Below are 19914 nucleotides of genomic sequence, written 5' to 3'. Positions count from 1 at the left end.
GCACATGTCGGCCATTCTTTCTACCCAGCTAAGTTCAACAGGAAGATCGCCGGAAGAGACTGAACCGGAAGTGACTAAACCGGAAGTGACGTCGTCGCAAAAACTAAAACAACAAAATAATATTAATTTTTACATTAGCTAATTTAAACTGTAAAGTAATTATTTAAGAAATAAATGTAATAATATTAAATGCCTGGAGAGGCAACACAGAAATGCTCGTTGATACTATGGGCACTTGTAAATGTCTATAACTATGTCAATGTATCCTGTAAATATAATGTATGATGTCCTTTATTGTTTTATGTTTCATGTGGAACCGATATGCTGCAGGTCTCCCTTGAAAAAGAGATCTATGATCTCAAGGGACCAATCTGATTTAAATAAAGGTTTGAAATTAAATTAAATTAAAGGAGACCAGCTCTCTTTGAAGCAGGTTCCAAGCTTGAGGGGCAGCGTAACTGAACGCCCTTTTCCCAAGTTCAGTACGGACCTTTGGTACAGTTAAAATGAAACAGTTCTCGGAGCAAAGCTGATAAGATCCTGTGCATTTTCTATTTATGTACATCCTTAGATAAGGGGCCAGAACACCAAGAATAGCCTTATATATAAGGATGTGCCAAAGTTTCAGTCTACGTGTGGTCAGGGAAGACCATCCAACACGAGTGTATAGATTTCAGTGGTGCGTCAAGGATCTGAGGTTTGTGATGAATCTCAGTGCACCGTGGAAGACGGTATCCAGAGAGTGAAGGCACTGAGAAGATGCATTCATATAAACCACATCTCCATAATCCAGACAGACAGAAAGGTTGAAGACACTAGTCTCGTTTTGGCCTCATAGGAAAAACAAGACTTGTTTCTAAAGAAAAAAATGTATTCTTAATTTTTTCAAGAGTTCTACAATGTGTGGTTTAAAAGAAAGTGTATTGTCAATTATAATTCCAAGATACTTATACTGCAACACAGATTCAACCTCCGTCCCCTGCAAGGTGGTGATAGGAGGAAGGTTCAAGACCTTGGATTTTGCTTTCGAGAACATCATTAGCTTTGTCTTGGCAGCATTTAAAACAAGTTTCAATTCTCGCATGTTGGATTGTACAATGTTAAAAGCATTCTGGAACTGACTAAGAGCCTGATTTGGGGTGGACGCAGAACAATAAATAACTGTATCATCGGCATAAAAATGCAAATTTGCATTCAAAACATTGTTATTAAGACTGTTAATGTAAATTATAAATAACAATGGTCCTAAAACAGATCCCTGTGGCACACCCTTGGATACCTGAAGAGATGTTGAAGTTAAGCCTTCTGCCCGCACACTGTGATCTGCATGATAGATAGTTCTCGAACCAACAGACAGCCTTACCTGAAAGACCAATACTAACGAGTCTTTGTAACAGTAAGGCATGATCCACTCTATTAAAAGCCTTTGACAAGTCGATAAAAAGTGCTGCGCAATGCTCTCTATTGTCTAAGAAGTAAATAAGATAATTTACTACTTTTAAGGCAGATGTTGTAGTGCTGTGTTTTTTCCTAAAACCAGATTGAAACTCAGATAAAATATTATTGGTTGATAAAAACTCCTTCAGTTGGAAATTGACCAGTGATTCCAGTACTTTACTCAAAACACAACATTTGGAGATGGGTCTGTAATTGTTTAGGAGAGTGGGGTCACGTTCGTTTGTCTCCAAGGACAGATTAAAAAGATATGCCAAGGGCAAAGCTATAAAATCAGCTGCTAACTTTAAAAAGTACGGCTCCAGGTTGTCAGGACCTGCTGATTTTCTTGGTTTCAAACTTTTCAGGGCTTTATGCACCTCTGAGACTGTTACTGGAATAAAATTAAACGGTTCACCCTCCCAGATACCACCGTCAGAGCGATCGGTGGCTCCTTGAGCTATGTTCTGCGAGGTAAACAGCGAACCAGAAGCAATACAATGTTCATTAAAACAACTAAGCATTTCTGCCTTATCAGAGATTTGAACAGAGTCCTCCTTCACAATGCAATGTGGAAGCTCTGTAACATTTTTGTTTCCAGCTAATGATTTCATAGTCTTCCAGAAGTTAAGGGGATTATTTAGGTTGTCTGAAGTTTCAGTTAGGAGATGGTCCGCTTTGGCTTTTCTGATTTTGACGGTAAATGCATTTCGCAGCTGTCTGAAGAGCAGCCAATGTGACTCAAGACCTGTACTCCTGGCTTTTGACCATGCCACATTGCGCTCGTGTAGAAAAACAGAAAGATCTGATGTGAACCATGCATTGTATCTGCCTCTTACTCTGTAGTTTCTTAAGGGGGCATGCCCATCAACTATTTTAATAAAACCATCATAAAATAATGTCCAGGCAGTTTCAACATCTGCAATGAGATTGATTTGGTTAGCCAAGTTTCAGATATCACTATGATATCAGCATCGGTTGAATGTGCCCAAATACGAATCATATCCATTTTTAGCAATCAAACTGCGCACATTCAAATGGATGAGACCAAGACCAGACCTTGATTTAAAATCTGCAGGGGTGTTAAAATTAACACAATAGTCTGGTCCAGGGTTAGGTTGCACATTTCCTGAAATCAACAATAAGAGTACAATTAGACACCTATAGACAGGCCTAGGTGGACTTTTTGACAGCTCTCTCTTACGGTACGTCCACACAGCAGCTTTGAAAAAATCTTGAAAATCTTGGAGCTCGGCGTGTCTGAGAGCTTGGGGATTTTTCGCGAGCAACGCGACCAACAACCAATCACATGAATGTCCCGCCCCCGGCATACAAAGCAAAAAATCCCGGGGATTTTATGCGAGCAATATATATATATAAACTCCCCAAACAGGCGAAAACCTACCAGTTTCACCCACTGTCTCTGCCACCTCCCTCCATGCCTGGTTCCTCCGGTTTGTATCCCGGGAAACAGTTCTGGTCGTAAAGAACCGGGTGATTTGCAACCGTAATTTCTCGTTTGGAATATGAGGAAATGAACTGCGGTCTGGCTCTCCCAGTTTGCACGCGGTTTGATTGGCTAGCGCTTGTACTGTCAGATTTGCATAAACGGGATTTGATTGGCTGACGCTTCCAGCTCAGCTTCAAAAGTTGAACATTGCTCAACTTTTGAATCCTGAAAATCCTGTAAATCTTCGATTCGCTTCCCCACAATGCAGTTCGGTGAAAAGCGATTCAAAATCAAACGGTACGTCCACACAGCAGCTTTAAAAAAATCTTCCAACGCTTCTCTTCCCATTGACTTTGGAGGGGATTGACGTCACTTTGACTCGCTTTTCGCCGAACTGCATTGTGGGGAAGCGAATCGAAGATTTACAGGATTTACAGGATTTTCAGGATTCAAAAGTTGAGCAATGTTCAACTTTTGAAGCTGAGCTGGAAGCGTCAGCCAATCAAATCCTGTTTATGCAAATCTGACAGTACAAGCGCTAGCCAATCAAACCGCGTGCAAGCTGGGAGAGCCAGACCGCAGTTCATTTCCTCATATTCCAAACGAGAAATTACGGTAGCAAATCACCCGGTTCTTTACGACCAGAACTATTTACCGGGATACAAACCGGAGGAACCAGGCATGGAGGGAGGTGGCAGAGACTGTTTGGGGATTTTTTATCCAGTTTACTTCGTTTAAACATTGCTAGCAAGCATAGACAGTATCTTTAGCCAGCATGGAATGTAGCATAAAATAGCACCATAGACATTAATCTCATACATGTTCATCATAGCCCTTCCCGCTGACACTTTACCTCTGCCACATCATAGACTATATGCATCACATTAATGCACACAATGTCATACTCCTTTCTGCACATATTCTGAGAGGAGAAGAACCGGGTCTTTTTTGCTTTGTATGTCGGGGTCGGGATATTCATGTGATTGGTTGTTGGTCGCGTTGCTCGCAAAAAATCCCCAAACTCTCAGACACGCCCAGCTCCAAGATTTTTTCAATGCTGCTGTGTGGATGTACCGTTAGGTTTAAACACTAACACAAAAGCATGAACATGGCTTGAACAAATAATAAAGTTGTCTTGTAGAGCCATGGGGCTAATCAGACGGGCCAAGTCCACAGATCCGCACTTGACAGATGCGGGAGAGAGGATCAGAGGGAGGGGGCTCAACATCGTGCCCAGCGGACTGGAAGAGGAGCACGTTCCCTGGCCTGGTAAAACCGGGGTTGAGAGCAATGGACGGGATATTTCGGTCCCGTGGGGACTTCCGCCAGTGCTGCTCCAAATTAAAAGGGATAGGACAGCCAAAAGCAGTGACATAATTAAAATCCTGCAAAACGTGAAGAACCCAACCAAAGCAGCAAACTCTTGAGCTCCACGCCACAAGACAAGTTAGTGCAGAACAAAATCAGGGTCAATCCCATATAAATCCGTTCTGGGAATTTTCAACCACCCGATCAGCTGGGGACGATGCGTGTCGTGACGTCACATAAACAGGAAGCCCGACCCGATGCATCGCTGGTTTAAAAGTAAAAAAACTGGACCAGTAGGGATTGTGAAACAGTCAGATACAGATCAGTGCGCTGCACAATTAAAAAAGCCAGGAACTTCCCTTTGGATGAGAAAAATAATTGGACCCATCAAGATCAACGATGTGTAGTCCGGTTGCCGAGTTGAACAGGCTCCAATAGTCCAAGTAGCCGGTATTTCCGCTGGTAAATTACACTACTACCTTTACGATTAGGATTGCGTCCGCCAGACAATTTAGATGTAATCACTCAATCATACAAGTCATACAGAACGAGACGTGCTGCCATCTTGGGTGGACTTCATAAGTTATTGCTAACTTATGAATATAGGGACGAATGGCATGTAACAGGATTATGTAGTCACTTACAATAACACATGTATCAGATTACTGCTAAAAAAAAAAAAATTGGGGATTACTAGTTTATTACATTGAATACATATTGAATACAATATTACAATCCATTTTGAAAGAAAGATAGATAAATAAATATATATTATAGGTAAACGTACTGCCTTCATTTCGTTTTTGGTTTTCATTCAGAACAATTTATTTCTTCATTTAAAATATATATATTTCAAAAGCAGAAGGTGAACACCTGTTTTATTAAAGATAAATACTGGTTTTGCTTTGAATAATGTATTAAATAAAGAGAGCATTTGTAACTTTACTGCTCTGTAGGCCAAGCCTGAAATGTAAGGACACATTTTTTGATCCTAAATATCTTGGTTTCTTCTTCTCTAAGGTTACATTGTTGTCTTACATGATACACTTTAGTCAAAAAACATCCTACTGTATTGATATTTATTTTCTGTTGTATTTTTTGCATCGCATTTAATATTGAGGTAATTTAAAAGTATTGACAAACAGCAGGTCAGGCCCTGTGCACGTGATGTGGCAGAGTCATCAGACTGCCAGCAGCCCCACGGTGTACGGACCAAAACCAGCCGTGGCGTTAATGTCCTGGGTTGGAAACTGGCCTTCAGAGAGCAGAACCCCTCTCCGTCAGATCATAAAGCGGACTAGAAGACTGATTGGTGAGCGGTATATTGAATGAAGATTCCCCCCCTCTGCACACAGAGTTTAAGCCTCTTCCTTCGGGCCATCGTAGCAGGGTCACACAGATGCTATGGAAGCTATGCCTATTTATATATTTAACTTTCTGGAGTGCTTGTGTTTGTACTAGTGTTTTTCGAATGTTTTTAGATGTGACGGAGCAGGGGGTACTTTTTGTCTGATAAATAAATAACCTGAACCAATGAGCCAGCACAACAAGCTGGTTAAGTAGACCAAGCATAATACTCAGAATAAGTTTAAATGATAGTGACGGAGCTCATCTTCCAGAAGTCCTCTGTAGTAGAGCATTTGGTTTGATCAGAGGTACTGAAAATAATTCCAGACAAACGTAGGGCCCACTAGAGACAACAACGATAAATAGTTAGCTGAAGACACATCACAAACAAACAAACAAGCCAATTGTCATCCAGCTGATTCCCCCTCTCCAATCAGGAAGCTCCTTTGATTTAAATGGAGTATTTGTTTAGCCTTTCATGAATTATAATCCAAAGTAAGGACATTCAACAAAGATACTTTTACTACGCTTTAGATCGAACTCCTAGTCAGTCTCCTGATGGATGTTGAGAATCATCTGTGGGACAGAGCTTCTGGTTTGTGGCTATGTAAGACATTTTTCAGTCTATGAACAATGTCTGCCACCTTCTAATACAGCACAACATCATACAGTTATCACAATATCACCTTCTACAGTTATTGGGCTCTGCATTCATACTACAATAACACCAGGGTAAAAGCCTGAAACCTAAACAAATGGTTTTCCTTATATTCATCAAAAGGAAAGAAAATGATGATTAGAGGATTTGAAAAGAATCCATAAAGTCACATGAGTGAGTAACATTACATTTGACTCTCAGCTCTCCTTCCACATCTCCACCTGCTGCTTTAACAGGATCAACCCTGCTAATAGTGAACAGCCCTGGGAGATTTGCCTCTTAGTGAAATGCTCTGATTGAATTTAACTTCCCTTTCATTTGCAGGAGGTGAAGCAGTGCATGTCTATAATGCTTGAATTCGACTGAATACTGTCTGTTCTTGTAAAATATGTTTCTCTAAAGTTTTTTCAGTTTGTAACTCTTTCCATAAAGGCATGCTTTTTGGAGTATCAGACAGTTATTTTTTACAGATGAGATACCATGCGCATAGAAATATTTTCTCTTTTGACAATGAACAAGGGCGGACTGAAATGCATGACAGTTAACTCAGCAACAGGCTTGGGAAGTAACATATTACATCTAAAAAGGATTACATAATCAGGATACAAAATAAGGGTACTGTTTTCCCTTACAGTTCCATAAAAAAAAACATAACCAGATTACTGTTACATTTAAAAACAATTGGGGATAATTAGCAGGATAACAGTGTTAGTTTCTGCTTTTGTAAACTGTAGTATGTGCTCATGTGTTTCAGTGTTGGTGTATAGGCTACTGCCTGAATATTCTGAAGGAAAGGCAGTCAATAAAATCATTTTTCATACTAAATATTTTTGGTTTCTTCTTCTGCCGCCAACATTTCTCAATTCAGCCATAAACAATTAACAGTAGCAAGCTTAAAATGATAAGCAGCTTTTGTCTGACTCACAATGACGCAATGTTTTTAGAAAGCTCAAAAGAATACAAACAAGAACAAAAGGGCTGGGGTTAGAGAGCAGTCAATGGAACTTGGCTGAGAATCATCTTACATTTTCATTTTAAATGTTGCTGAGCGATAGAGTCTAATTTATATGAGTGTGTTTTATCTGTGTGTGCAGAAGCAGACGAGACAGCAGCCATTTATAGAGATCTGGACCATGTGCAGCCCACATGTCTGCTGCAGGTTTGTCTCATTCTTTCTTTTGTCGCTACCTGCCTCTGCTCTCTCAGCTCCAAAGTGTTTCTTTGTGGCAGAATGTTTCACTTTGAAATATGCTTAATTTCATCCTGTTAAAATTAGGTCTTCTTTTCATGGTTGCTGCTAAACTGCTCGCAGATACAAGGATTTAGTCATTACTGAGTATAAAAAGAACCCAATGCAACACAAAAAATGCTTTGTCAGGGTTCTTGAGCTATGTATCTGTGTGTGTGTGTGTGTGTGTGTGTGTGTGTGTGTGTGTGTGTGTGTGTGTGTGTGTGTGTGTGTGTGTGTGTGTGTGTGTGTGTGTGTGTGTGTGTGTGTGTGTGTGTGTGTGTGTGTGTGTGTGTGTGTGTGTGTGTGTGTGTGTGTGTGTGTGTGTGTGTGTGTGTGTGTGTGTGTTTGTGGGGGGGGGGGGTGCATTTGAAACCAGAGCCCAGTCTGCTCTGATTGGTTAGCTGGCCGGCTCTATTGTGATTGGTCAACTGCTTAGAGATGTATGTGTTGGAGTGCTAGCCAATAGAAGAGCAAATGTTACGTAGTGATGTCACTATGTTCTGAAAGAAAACAAAGGATTGCAATGGAGGCGTTTCAGGCGGGGGGGGGGGGGGGGACACACAGCGATTTCAGCCTTTGCAGACCATTTACATGCACTAACACCTATAGAACACACTACAGGAGAGGGAAAACCCCCAAAAGCTAAATAGACTGACAAGACAGTATATCTGGACCGTGATATACTGCCTGCTTACAATAAACACTGAAAACTTATTTCAGGATTTCGAGCCCCCTGTTGTCACCCTCTACATCCTGTCAAGACTCAAGTTACTCATGGTAACGTGCCATTTCGTATCCATGTCCATGTATCACAGCTCTGTTCAGCTCTCAGTTTCTCGGCAAAAGCAGTTTTCATGTTATAAAAATCCATAGCTCTGACCAATTCTGATATAATTGCCACAGGAGCATGAGCTTGGTGCAAATGACATACATATGTGAGGTGACCAAGATGCCAGGGAGCACTGTCACAGCATGAGGGTCCTCCACAGGGGTCCTCCACAGGGGTCCCCCTCTGTGGCTCTCAGCAATCAGACCTGTATGGCAGAGTGCCAGATGGAACTCACTGCTGTGTAAAAGCTGAAGGCCACGTCTAGTTTTCCAAACAGCTCTGAAAGCAGTCTGAGAGCAGGAGCAAAGAGTTTCTGAGATGACTGACTGGAAGCCAGGCATTATTTTTGGTGAAAACCACGCACCACTCTTCACTGTGGCATGTTTCTGTGAGATGAAGCAAAAATCGAAAGATACTCGAGGAAAACCTGCTGCATCAAGTCATTCGCTTTCAGTTAAAGTGTCAGATCTGTTTTGGTTGAATCGATCTGTGCTGTTTCTTCATTGCATTTAGAAGTGGATTATTTTGGGCATTTGGTCAATAAGCATATCCAATCAGTCAGCCTGCAGGATGATATCAGGAGAAAGATGGGTCCAAGGGAAAAGACAATGTCATCTCCACCACAAATGGCAATGGATTCCAGTCCAGTTTATGATGAATAATTTTCCTTTTTCAGTGATAAAAATAAATGTGACATTGGCATTTTAAATACTTCCACTAACAATACAAGGGTGGGGAGTAATGGATTAAATGTAAAGCAGGGTGGGGAACCTCTGGCTTCCGGTTTGTAAACGGACCGCGAGACCATTTGGTACGGCCCTCGAGGTAATTTATAAACGCACGCAAAAAAGAAAAGAATTAAAGAAATCTAGACCGCAAAAGAATTAAACAAGCGAGTGCCTGTTTTTTCTGGCCAAAGTCAGGGTCCTTGAACACAACACGAGCCTAACGTGTCATCACGTGGTATACATCTCGTCTGACAGGGCTGCAGTTCTGACGGAGAGCACCAGAACGCCGCTCCGGCACTTCAGATAAGGAGCCGTACACATGCCGCAGTTTTAGCGTGGCTGTGTCTTTAGTTGAAAGCCCAGTGGCGATCTGTTCATCTGTCATACTGATCATACAGTCAATAACTTTGTTGTTATTAGCATCTGGTTAGCTAGCTATGCTAACGAATATAAGAAGCTTTTTCTACAACCAGTGAGGTAAAGGCACATCTTTATATGATCATTATAGTTATAAAAAAATAAGAGAATAAAGTAAACAGGTATAAAATACTATATGACAGTAAAAGAAAGCTGTTATTAATAAACAAGAAATACAGTTTGAAAGGGGAGTGATTTGTAAAATATCCATAAAGAAAAAGAAAATCTGTGTACAGTTCTGTTTCATATGAATGTTGAGAGATGTATCCATAGATCTCTTAATGTTGCTCTCAAAGTGCACCAGATTGATGCTTTTTACCCGGGGGAGCATGCCCCCGGACCCCCCTATAGGAGGTTAGGTCCCCCCCCACTTAAATCATGTTCACATGGAAACTAAATACATTTGCACACATCTTGTGTCCATATCTTTCTGTTTTGGGAGTCATGCCACAACTGTGCACATGCATGCATACGCGAGTCATGGTGAGATATCTGGATTAAGAGGTTGCTTTTTCTTTGCACAGCATGAAAGAAAGGCCAAATGAATGGGCTGTGATTTTAGTTTTTTTAAGCGGAGGTCAATAATTTGTACGGCCCTCGGAGGATGTTGAAAAAAATGAAATGGCCCTTGAGAGGAAAAAGGTTCATCAGGATACAAAAAGAAGGTAACTGTATTCCCTTACAGTTAAAAAAAAATAGGTAATCATACATTACTTGCACTATTCTATTTCTACTCTGTTTATTCTCGCACTATTTTGATAGTTTTTTCATTTTCTTTATTGTTTTATGTCCTATATATATTTATGTTGCATTATTGGAGGAGTCTGGGACATCTTATTTTCATTGCCATAACTACACTGTAGCTACACTGTGCATATGACAATAACACCTTTGAACCTTCAAATTGAACTCTGAAGACTCCAAGACAGGTAAAAACCAATATTTGGCTTCAGCTGCTCAGTCTGTATTCTATCTCTGTACAACTCATGACACAAAGTTACCCTCCCACATGACTAGAAACAAACAAAAAGGCACGCTGCTTTATAAGACATCCGCTGGGATGGCCACAGCTTAGATGAATGAACACAGCGGCACAGCTTTCCATAGCAAGTGACTTCAGGAAAAAAGGTGGTATCAATAAACTGATGAATACATACTTCTCACAAAGTCAGCCCTGGTTAAAGCTAGCAACGTGTTGTCACACAATGTGTGCCCAAGCTGTTGAGACAAAGCACATGCCATATTTGGGATAATAATTACAATGTTTACAACTCAACCTCAAAGTCCTGAGAGTGTCACACTAGTTACATAAAAGACAAACTCAGTACTTTGATGGAGGACATGAATGTTAGATGCGTTCTCCTTTAATCTTAATAAAGCTAACATATGCAGAAGAAGCTCAGGCTGCAGGTCAGGGGAGGTCATTCATATCTGAGGGGACCCACCTCTGCAGCCAGCAGCTTTCTAAAATGTTAGCTGAGAAATGTGTAATGTCATTGTTATAATAGGGTAATATGGGTGTAATAAAAGTATCATTATGGTGTACTATGGGTGTAATATTGGTGTTACTTGGTTGTTATATGTGTGTGATAACAGTGTTATATGGGGGTAATAATAGTGTAACATGGGTATAATAAAGGTGTAATGCAATGTAATAATGGTGGGACATGGGTATAATAATCGTGTAAAGAGGGTATATTAAATTTAAAATGGGTGTAATAACAGTGTAATGTAGCAAATAGCAACAAATGCTTGAGAAATAGATTTTCCGAAAAATATGTGATTGCCCATTTAATGGTTATATTTAGAATAAAGTTGTTTTGTTGCCTTTTGTCTACAGGACTCTTTCTGGTTGCTCATTTATAGGCTTCACATTCTACCTAACAGTCTGCCTATTGTAGGACTGGGTACACAAATACTTCAATATTTTTTTTTTACTCATTAGTACTATTACTAAAGCTAATCCTGACTGGTCATGTAAAGCAGGGGTCCCCAGCCCCGGTCCGGTACCGGGCCGCGGAGGTGTTACTGCCGGGCCGCGAAATAGCTGTGAGTTTATCGTAATATTTGCAGAATTATAAATATATACAAATATTTTATCAAATAAAATTCAATTAATTTTTTTTATTTTAATGTTATACCAGTCATATTATTTCATCCAAAACATACAAAATAAATCAAAATTGGTTAGCATAAGGTCTCAGCCTCTCATGTGCAGATAAAGTTACAGGTGGTGCACTAATAGGAGCACACAGGAGACAACCGTTTAATCGCAGACTGTTATATTTGTTGGGGAATGGCAGTGCATACATTATTTGAGATATATTTCGAACTCGGACTTCATTTTAAGGACATTGCGGCCAGAGGTGTAGAGCTATTTTTTTTATTTGTAAAGCCTCCTTCACTTCATGAAATGGCTGCAGCATCAGGAGCTAGCCTCTGAGAAGTGCAGCACCAGCGCGTACACACCGCCTTCATTGTGTTCCCCACTGCAGGCTGCTACGTTTCAACCACACACACCTCGACACACACACATATCGAGCGGCCCGATTATTCCCCCTATTACTCGTTGTATGAAGGAAATGTCAGGTCACAAAAGCGCATGATGTGTGTGTGTATGTGCTCTGCTCAGCTCCGCTGTGTGTGTGTGTATGTTCGGTGTGTTTGTGTGTGTCCAACAACGGCATTTGTTTTCAAATTACCATGAACAGTAATTTACACACATCTGGCCAACTCCATAGGTATGTGGGTGTTCCCAAAAGAAGTACATTTAATCTTAATCTCGATGTAGTGCTAAATGCTGTCGGAGTGCACCGGAACGAACGCCCCGGTATGACATTATTATTTGCTGGCAAACAAGCCCAGGGGTCTCCCTGACATTTCAGTTATATCAATATGTATACAGTGGTCCTAATTTGTTTGAATTGTATCCTGGTTTTAAACGTTGTTAATATGTTTTGGATGCACATTGGTATTTCTTCAGGCTGTTAAATACAATTAGCCTCTGTTGCAAGCTGCTGGTGAGTACATATTCAAATCAGTTAAAATTGACAACCGGTCCGCACATTTTTTTTAATGTATCTGCCAGTCCTTGGCACAATAAAGGTTGGGAACCCCTGATGTAAAGAACAGAAAAGCAGATGTTAAGCGTTCAGGGTTTGAAAGCGATTCGCTGTGTTTGCAACATCTAAACCAGGAGTCGGCAACAGGCGGACCGCGGTCCGGATCCGGACGCCGACCTATACGGACCCGGACCTATAATCAATACATTAATAGGGGATTTCAATTTTGACGGGGCGATTCTATTTTAACCGCTGCCGACAGGGGGCGAAAGAGAGGAGTGAGCGATACAGGGAGAGAAACACAGAAGAAGATACGAGTGAGCGATACAGGGAGAGAAACACAGAAGAAGAGACGAGAGAGCGGCAGAGAGAAGCGGAGAGGAAAGTGAGTGAAGAGAATAGTTAGCGATACAGGGAGAGAAGCGGAGAAGAGAGTGAACAGGCGTGTTAGCGGCAGACAGGGAGAGACAAATAATTACACATGGCGCTCTCCGAGAAGAGGAGCGTGGACAGTGAGGACAGAGCTTTTAACCCTGAGTGGACTCATTCATGTTCATCCTGCCCACTGGGAGCACAGAACCAGTGTGTCTCACTTTTTCAGAGACCGTAGCGCTCGTTAAAAGTGCCAAAATGCCACTATGAGACAAAACACAAAGTGTTTGACCAAACATTCCCTCTGAAGTCAGAACTGAGGTCACACAAACTAAATATGGTTCCAGGGCAGGCTAACCGAGGCTAACCAATGAGCACCTGCATGTGTATGAGAATGGCCCTGACACCATTTCAGCCCAGATCTAAACTCCTGGCAGGACAAGCTCAAACTCAATTCTCACACTGAGCAACCAGTGAGTGAGGGATTGCAATATAAGAGAGAAAGAAAGATAAACTTTAAAACTGTTCAATTGTTATGATGTGTAAAGACTGACATTGTTCTATAATCGTCTGAAACTGTTAAGTCATGATGTGAAACGGTTAACAAAGAAAAAGGGAAACTCAAGCTGCTGCTACACTTTATCAATCTAAAATTAAGCACTTTTAAGATGCACATATTTTCAAAAGCTATTTTATTTATTTTCTCTATTTTATTTTTAAATGCAGCCCGAGAGGAACATTACACATATCCACAGTATTTACTATATCTGTATAGTTCAATGTTAACTGACAATAAATATTTTTGTTTATGAATTGTACTTTCTTTATTTGATTGGCAGTCAGTTGTCGATTACATGCAGACGTTGGTAAAGCAAAGGCTACTTTGGATTTCTGCATAAATTGGTCATAAAATGTGTTCTGATCTTCATCTAAGTCACAACAATAGACAAACACAGTCTGCTTAAGCTAAAACCACACAAACAATTATATGTTTGTATGTTTTTAATGAACACACCATGTAAACATTCACAGTGCAGGGTGGAAAAAGTATGTGAACCCTTGGATTTAATAACTGTTGACCCTCCTTTGGCTGCAATAACCTCAACCAAACGTTTCCTATAGTTGCATATCAGACCTGCACAACGGTCAGGAGGAATTTTGAACCATTCCTCTTTACAAAACTGTTTCAGTTCAGCAATATTCTTGGGATGTCTGGAGTGAATCGCTTTCTTGAGGTCATGCCACAGCATCTCAATTGGGTTGAGGTCAGGACTCTGACTCGGCCTCTCCAGAAGGCGTATTTTCTTCTGTTGAAGCCATTCTGTTGTTGATTTACTTCTGTGCTTTGGGTCGTTGTCCTGTTGCATCACCCATCTTCTGTTGAGCTTCAATTGGTGGACAGATGGCCTCCAGCAAAATGTCTTGATAAACTTGAGAATTCATTTTTCCGTCGATGATGGCAATCTGTCCAGGCCCTGAGACAGCCCCAAACCATGATGCTCCCTCCACCATACTTCACAGTTGGGATGAGGTTTTGTGTGTTCCTTCCAAACAACTCAACTTTGGTTTCATCTGTCCACAGAATATTTTGCCAGTAGTGCTGTGGAACATCCAGGTGCTCTTTTGCAAACTTCAAACGTGCAGATCAGAACACATTTTATGACCAACTTATGCAGAAATCCAGGTAATTCCAAAGGGTTCACATACTTTTTCTTGCAACTGTATATCACACTAAGTAAAGCAACTTAGACATTTAGAAGTTCCGGACCTTTGCATGGGGAGATTTTTTCTAACTGGACCTCGTTGAGTTTTTGTTGAATACCCCTGATCTAAAGGCTTCAGTGTTTACAGCACTTTGGAATAGTAACTCTTAAAGAATTATGTTTTGGAAAATTTGCTTTTGAATTTCAAGCCAGATGAGAAACAACATTTTTCTTTCAACTGCACAGTAAACTGTTAGCACCTGGTGAGCTCAGCACATATGGCTCTTGATATGTATCAACATTTGTCTAACAGCACGTCTAAAGGTCCTTACACACCAAACTGACACAAAGAGCACGTCCCGACTGAACGTTGCCTCACATCTCCTGCGTTTTGGCCATGTTTTGCACTGGAACACACCGCAAAGACTTCAGCCAACGGCCAAGTTGCACGTACGAACTGCGCATGCGTGAGTTGCAATAACTCTCCTTACCAGCAGGCGGCGGTAGTGTGTATTCGTCATTCAAAAGAGGCAACAACCGGAAGACACACTGCGTGATACGCGTAAAATATATCCACCTCATGTTGTCTGGCACGGCTTTAATATAGGGAGAACAAACATAATCCGTGTATGGTTCGTTCTTTGGTTTTTCCGTTTCAAAACCGAATAACCGAAAAGCAATCATCATCTTTAGATAATATATATATATATATATCACCTATACAGCACGATGACGTTTTTTGACAAGCATGGGGCTCAAACCCGTGTAACTTTAGGTGACATGAGAGGAGGGCCAACGCACTAACCACTCCGCCAGCGCCACAGCGTGTGCCAGATGAGATATCTAGCGTGCCTTTGGCGCTTAAGACCGTCCTTTTTAATAAAGCTTATAGTTAGGGCTGATTAGATTCAGCCCCTAGTTTTGCTGCTATAGGCTTAGACCAAGCATGAGCAAACTAATGCCCGTGGGCCATATACGGCCCGTTGGGCTTTTTAATCCGGCCCGCCGAATATTGATAAAAAATGGTCCAAATTGTAGTAAAGAGCGCATTCATTTTGCCTTTTTCCTGCAATACCCGGCATTTCAGTTGATCCCACTAGATGGCGCACTCTAGACACAACCGGCAAGATCTAAGAACCAAATACGTCACGCTTACAATGGAGGGGGTCGAAATTAACCTGAGCAATAACAGTTCATGGCGAGTATGGCGAATACGAGTTGTAAAAAGCAGCAGCGCTGAGCAAAGTGACTAGAACGCGACCACACACTTATATAAAGTCAGGCAACACTAACCAGGCTTAGTGTGAATCTGTTTATTTTTATCTTACTTTAATGACCATCCGTTCACTGTTATTGACCATTGTGAAGAGGCAGACGTTTTCCTGTTGTTTTGTATTATTGCAACTATCGGATGGAATCAATACATTGGCTACATATGGCCATCACAAGTAAAATCCTAACGGAAACTACGCCGGTAAAATATGCGTGAAGAAAACGGCTTATGCCACAATATGATAGCAACAAGTAGTCAAGACAGTCTGATGAGCTTCGGTTGCTATGCTAACATCACCTGTAGAATGCCAGAGAAACTTTCATAACAGCGTTGTGATGCCAAACAGCATCAATTCAGACTGAAACACATTCACTGATGGGGATGGGGGATATTTATCAGCTGCTTGTGTGACAGTCGGAGAGTGAATACTTTACAGCGGTCGGTAATGCGGTCGGTAATGCGGTCGGTAATGCCGCTGAACCACATTAATAAACAATGAACCACAGCACTCTGGAGAAAGGCATAAGGTTGGAGAAGTAGTTATTTAATTTAATCTGGCTTCGTATGATTAAAAACTACCAGACGCACTCCTCTATTGATGTTGTTGTGAGCGGTGTTGCAGAGAAAATCAGCGACGTAAAACGCTGTGTGGGTCAGAAGTAGGCACGTAAACGGTTACGTCATGACTCAAACGATGACGCAATAATTCACCTTTGAACCTGCATCTGTAACAATGAGTGGACCAAAGAAAGGAAAAGTCGACAATGAGTGCCGAGTGTATAATCAGGAGTGGACAGCTAAATATTGTTTCACCGATCTGCTACTGGCCCGGCCCGTCTGTCAAATTTTCAAACTCATAGTGGCCCCCGAGCCAAAAAGTTTGCCCACCCCTGGCTTAGACTGTTGTGGGAAACCTTACTTCTTCCTTCTCTCTGTCTGTACCTGTGTACTCTCATGTTCCGAATAACCCAGCTTCCCCCAAATTTCATTTTGGTGTCTATCTACGCGGGGATCCTGAGTCGTGTCTGATCCTGTTGCTGTGGTCCTGAGTTCTGGATCGCGAGTCCTGGATCCTGAGTTGCGGCTGTGTCAATCAGTCACTCAGTGTATGAACACACATTGTATTCAATGTGTACTTCATAACTGAACACAATTACACAGTCACTACACAGTAGATCAGACACAGAGACAATCAATCTGACTCAGACAGAAGATACATAAAGAGAGAACGAGAAGGGAAAGAAGAGCATTTAAGGAGCACAGTGACAGAACAATATTTTCCTGTAATGGTAAAGCAAACAGGTAGAGACACACACTTTTGGAGGGTCCACACACTGACCGTTCTCTGAGGTCGTCCAGGCAGCGCTGCAGGTGAACCTCCCCAGCAGTGACCAGAACATGTTCCCCTGTCTCCTGGATCAGAACTTCAGCACAGGGGTCAGCCTGGTTCAACAGACGCATCCCACGCACCAGCTTTGGCATGTCACCTGGCACAGAGACACACGGGGAAACCTTCATGGAGTTTCTGTACTGGCAGTTTAGAACATCTAGTGTATAGGAACAGTGGTGGCTGTGTAACAGTAGTACAGTGAATGGTGGATCACAGTCATGTATTTAGTGTTCATGAACATTAGTATTTTGGCTTTAAAGATCCCCTATCATGATATTTTTAGGCACATATTATGGGTCTCAGATATATACAAATATATAAAAAACATGTCTATGATGTGTTTTGCTCAAAATACCAAACAGATCATGCGTTTTAGAGATCCCTCATATCCCTCTATTTCAGCCCTGTTAGAGAAGTGCTGATTATGGGTCAGTAGCTGCACGCCCCGCTCCCTTTGGAGCACGGCAACGCAAGCCGTGAGGTCTCCTCTCTGCCTGCAGATACTCAGCTAAATGCTGCCTTGATGAAATGCCATATCATGTTCAAAACCACTTCAAGGAGTTTTTCTGGAACAGTATGGAGCTCAAATCAGGGTTCTTACACCTTTTCCAAAGTCAAATTTAAGCACTTTTCAAGCATTTTCAAGGTGCATTTTCAAGCTGTTCAAGCATCTTACAGCTGTTGTAAATCACATATTTATAGACAGTACAGATACTTATACCCTGCCTCACAATAAATCAGATGTTCTTTATGCTATAAACAACCAAATGTGTGTTTCGTGATAGCATTCTACATGAGGATGAAAAATTAAAGAAAAGAAAACTAAGTTTAATATTTCAAAATTAGTGACCCATCTGTATGTAGACTGGGCATCCCATATAACCTGGCTGAGCCAATATACTGTAAAACAATCAGCCAAATAACTTTTCAATACATTATTGATTACTATTTTTGAGGTAATTTTAGGTTGGCAGTAAAAATAAGTCAGAGGTACATGGTGTACTTCTACTCCACTACATGTATTTAATACCTTTAGTTACTTCACAGATGTGGATGAATGATGTGAAATATAATCAAGTGTTAAATCTTTAGTTCCTCCTGGAGTAAATTCACAAGCCACCCTGCAGTATACAAAGTCATTCAAACTAGCTGCACCTTTACCAGCTTTGAGAACACTTTCATGATCAATAATTATAAAACATATATATTATTCTGAAATGGACCAATCTGCACAATGACTACTTTTACTGTCGCTACTTTAACTATATTTTCACGAAATAAATGTAATCTATTGATTCGTGTCACACAGCGATTTTAAAAGCAATGTATTTCTATTGGTAGTGTGTTTCGTGCCTGCGTCTTTTTGTCCGGTCGGCTCTTGGAAGACCGGAAGCTGTGGGGTTCATAAAAACATGTTCTTACTCAATATCAAGCCCCGACTATTGTTTTTATTTTAAATCGTATAATGTCGGGCTTTTTTTGCCGTCTGTGAGGAAAAGAAATGGGGCTCAGAGCCTCAGAATACTGAAATCTGTATATATTTTTTTCCTTCTAAAATTTGTTATTATTTGTGACCCGCTCTATCGAAATCAGTCAAAAGTCGCAACGGCTAATTTAAAAAATAAAGTAAAAAAACTAGTTTTTCAGGATTCGGATGTTTTTGTTTGATTTTAAATAAACAAAGTCTTGGCTTTCAGAAAATGAAACTGTTATTGCCAAAATCTCATGATAAATACATTTTTGAAAATTGTAAAGGGAAGAAGAGGCACCTCCCAACTCGCACCCTGCTCTTCCTCAGCGCCGCTCCCCCTCCCTCCCGCTGAAATTCTGAAGTAAAGGCGTATAGTAATCATAGATAACACAACAGGGTCCGTGACAGTTTGTTTTCATCTGTTTTCAAATAAACAAAGTATTGGCTTTAAGAATATTAAACTTGTTTCCGCAAATTCAGATGATAAATACAACTATGAAGTGGAGAACGGAGTAATTTAACGTCACAGCAAGCATAACAACAGCCTGTGTTTCTTGTGAGTGTTTCCCCTGTACACAAACACAATACACACAAACGCAAAGATACACAAACACACACACACTTGCGAGCTTCCACAAGACCAGCAATATAAACGAAAATGTGTCTTCGGGTCAATGTGACTGATTTCGATAGAGCAAGTCACATTTGGTTTAGGCACGAAACATACTACCAGTAGAAATACATTGCTTTCAAAATTGCTCTGTGTCGAATCAATAGATTATATTTCGTGACTATAACACGAAATGCCGTGAGACTGGGTTGAATTACAAGTGAGTGCTTCATCCTCTGAACACCACAGGATGGCGACTGTAACGCACATAACATAGGTACGCTCCTCTGAAATAATTTTCCCCTGCAATTATTATTATCCCTCATCGAGTTCGCTATTCAGCTTGCTAACGTTAGCTTAAACAAATGTAACATGCAACGTTAGCCTAATCTAAAATGCTCTACTACAGCGTACCTTTCATGTGGCTCGTCAGCGCAGACTCTCCCATCGTTATTTTTTGCAAACTTTGCAGGAGGCTACTTGTGGGCTTGACCCTCGTCTTAGCCATGGCTTGTATGTGTCTGCTGCTAGCCAACGCTCGTTGAAATGGCAACCTCCTGGCATACTGTCATATATCACTCATCAGAATGCCCAGGTCACACGTAACAAAAACACTTGCAGGTCACGCTCA

The 19914-nt window shown here is 41.1% G+C and overlaps 1 protein-coding gene across 1 annotated transcript in view; it reads right to left on the bottom strand.

Annotated features, from left to right (window-relative positions):
• Positions 1–19914, bottom strand: part of efl1 (elongation factor like GTPase 1) — a 175071-nt gene that overhangs the window by 35452 nt on the left and 119705 nt on the right. Inside the window, exon 16 of the mRNA XM_079662374.1 lies at positions 17152–17359. Coding sequence (XP_079518500.1) covers positions 17152–17359 — 208 coding nt within the window. The remainder of the gene's footprint in view (positions 1–17151; positions 17360–19914) is intronic.

This window comes from Notothenia rossii, assembly GCF_949606895.1.
Source record: "Notothenia rossii genome assembly, chromosome: 2".
NCBI classification, from domain to species: domain Eukaryota; kingdom Metazoa; phylum Chordata; class Actinopteri; order Perciformes; family Nototheniidae; genus Notothenia; species Notothenia rossii.
The sequence above is the reverse complement of the archived record's forward strand: the minus strand, read 5'-3'. Positions and strand labels throughout refer to the sequence as shown.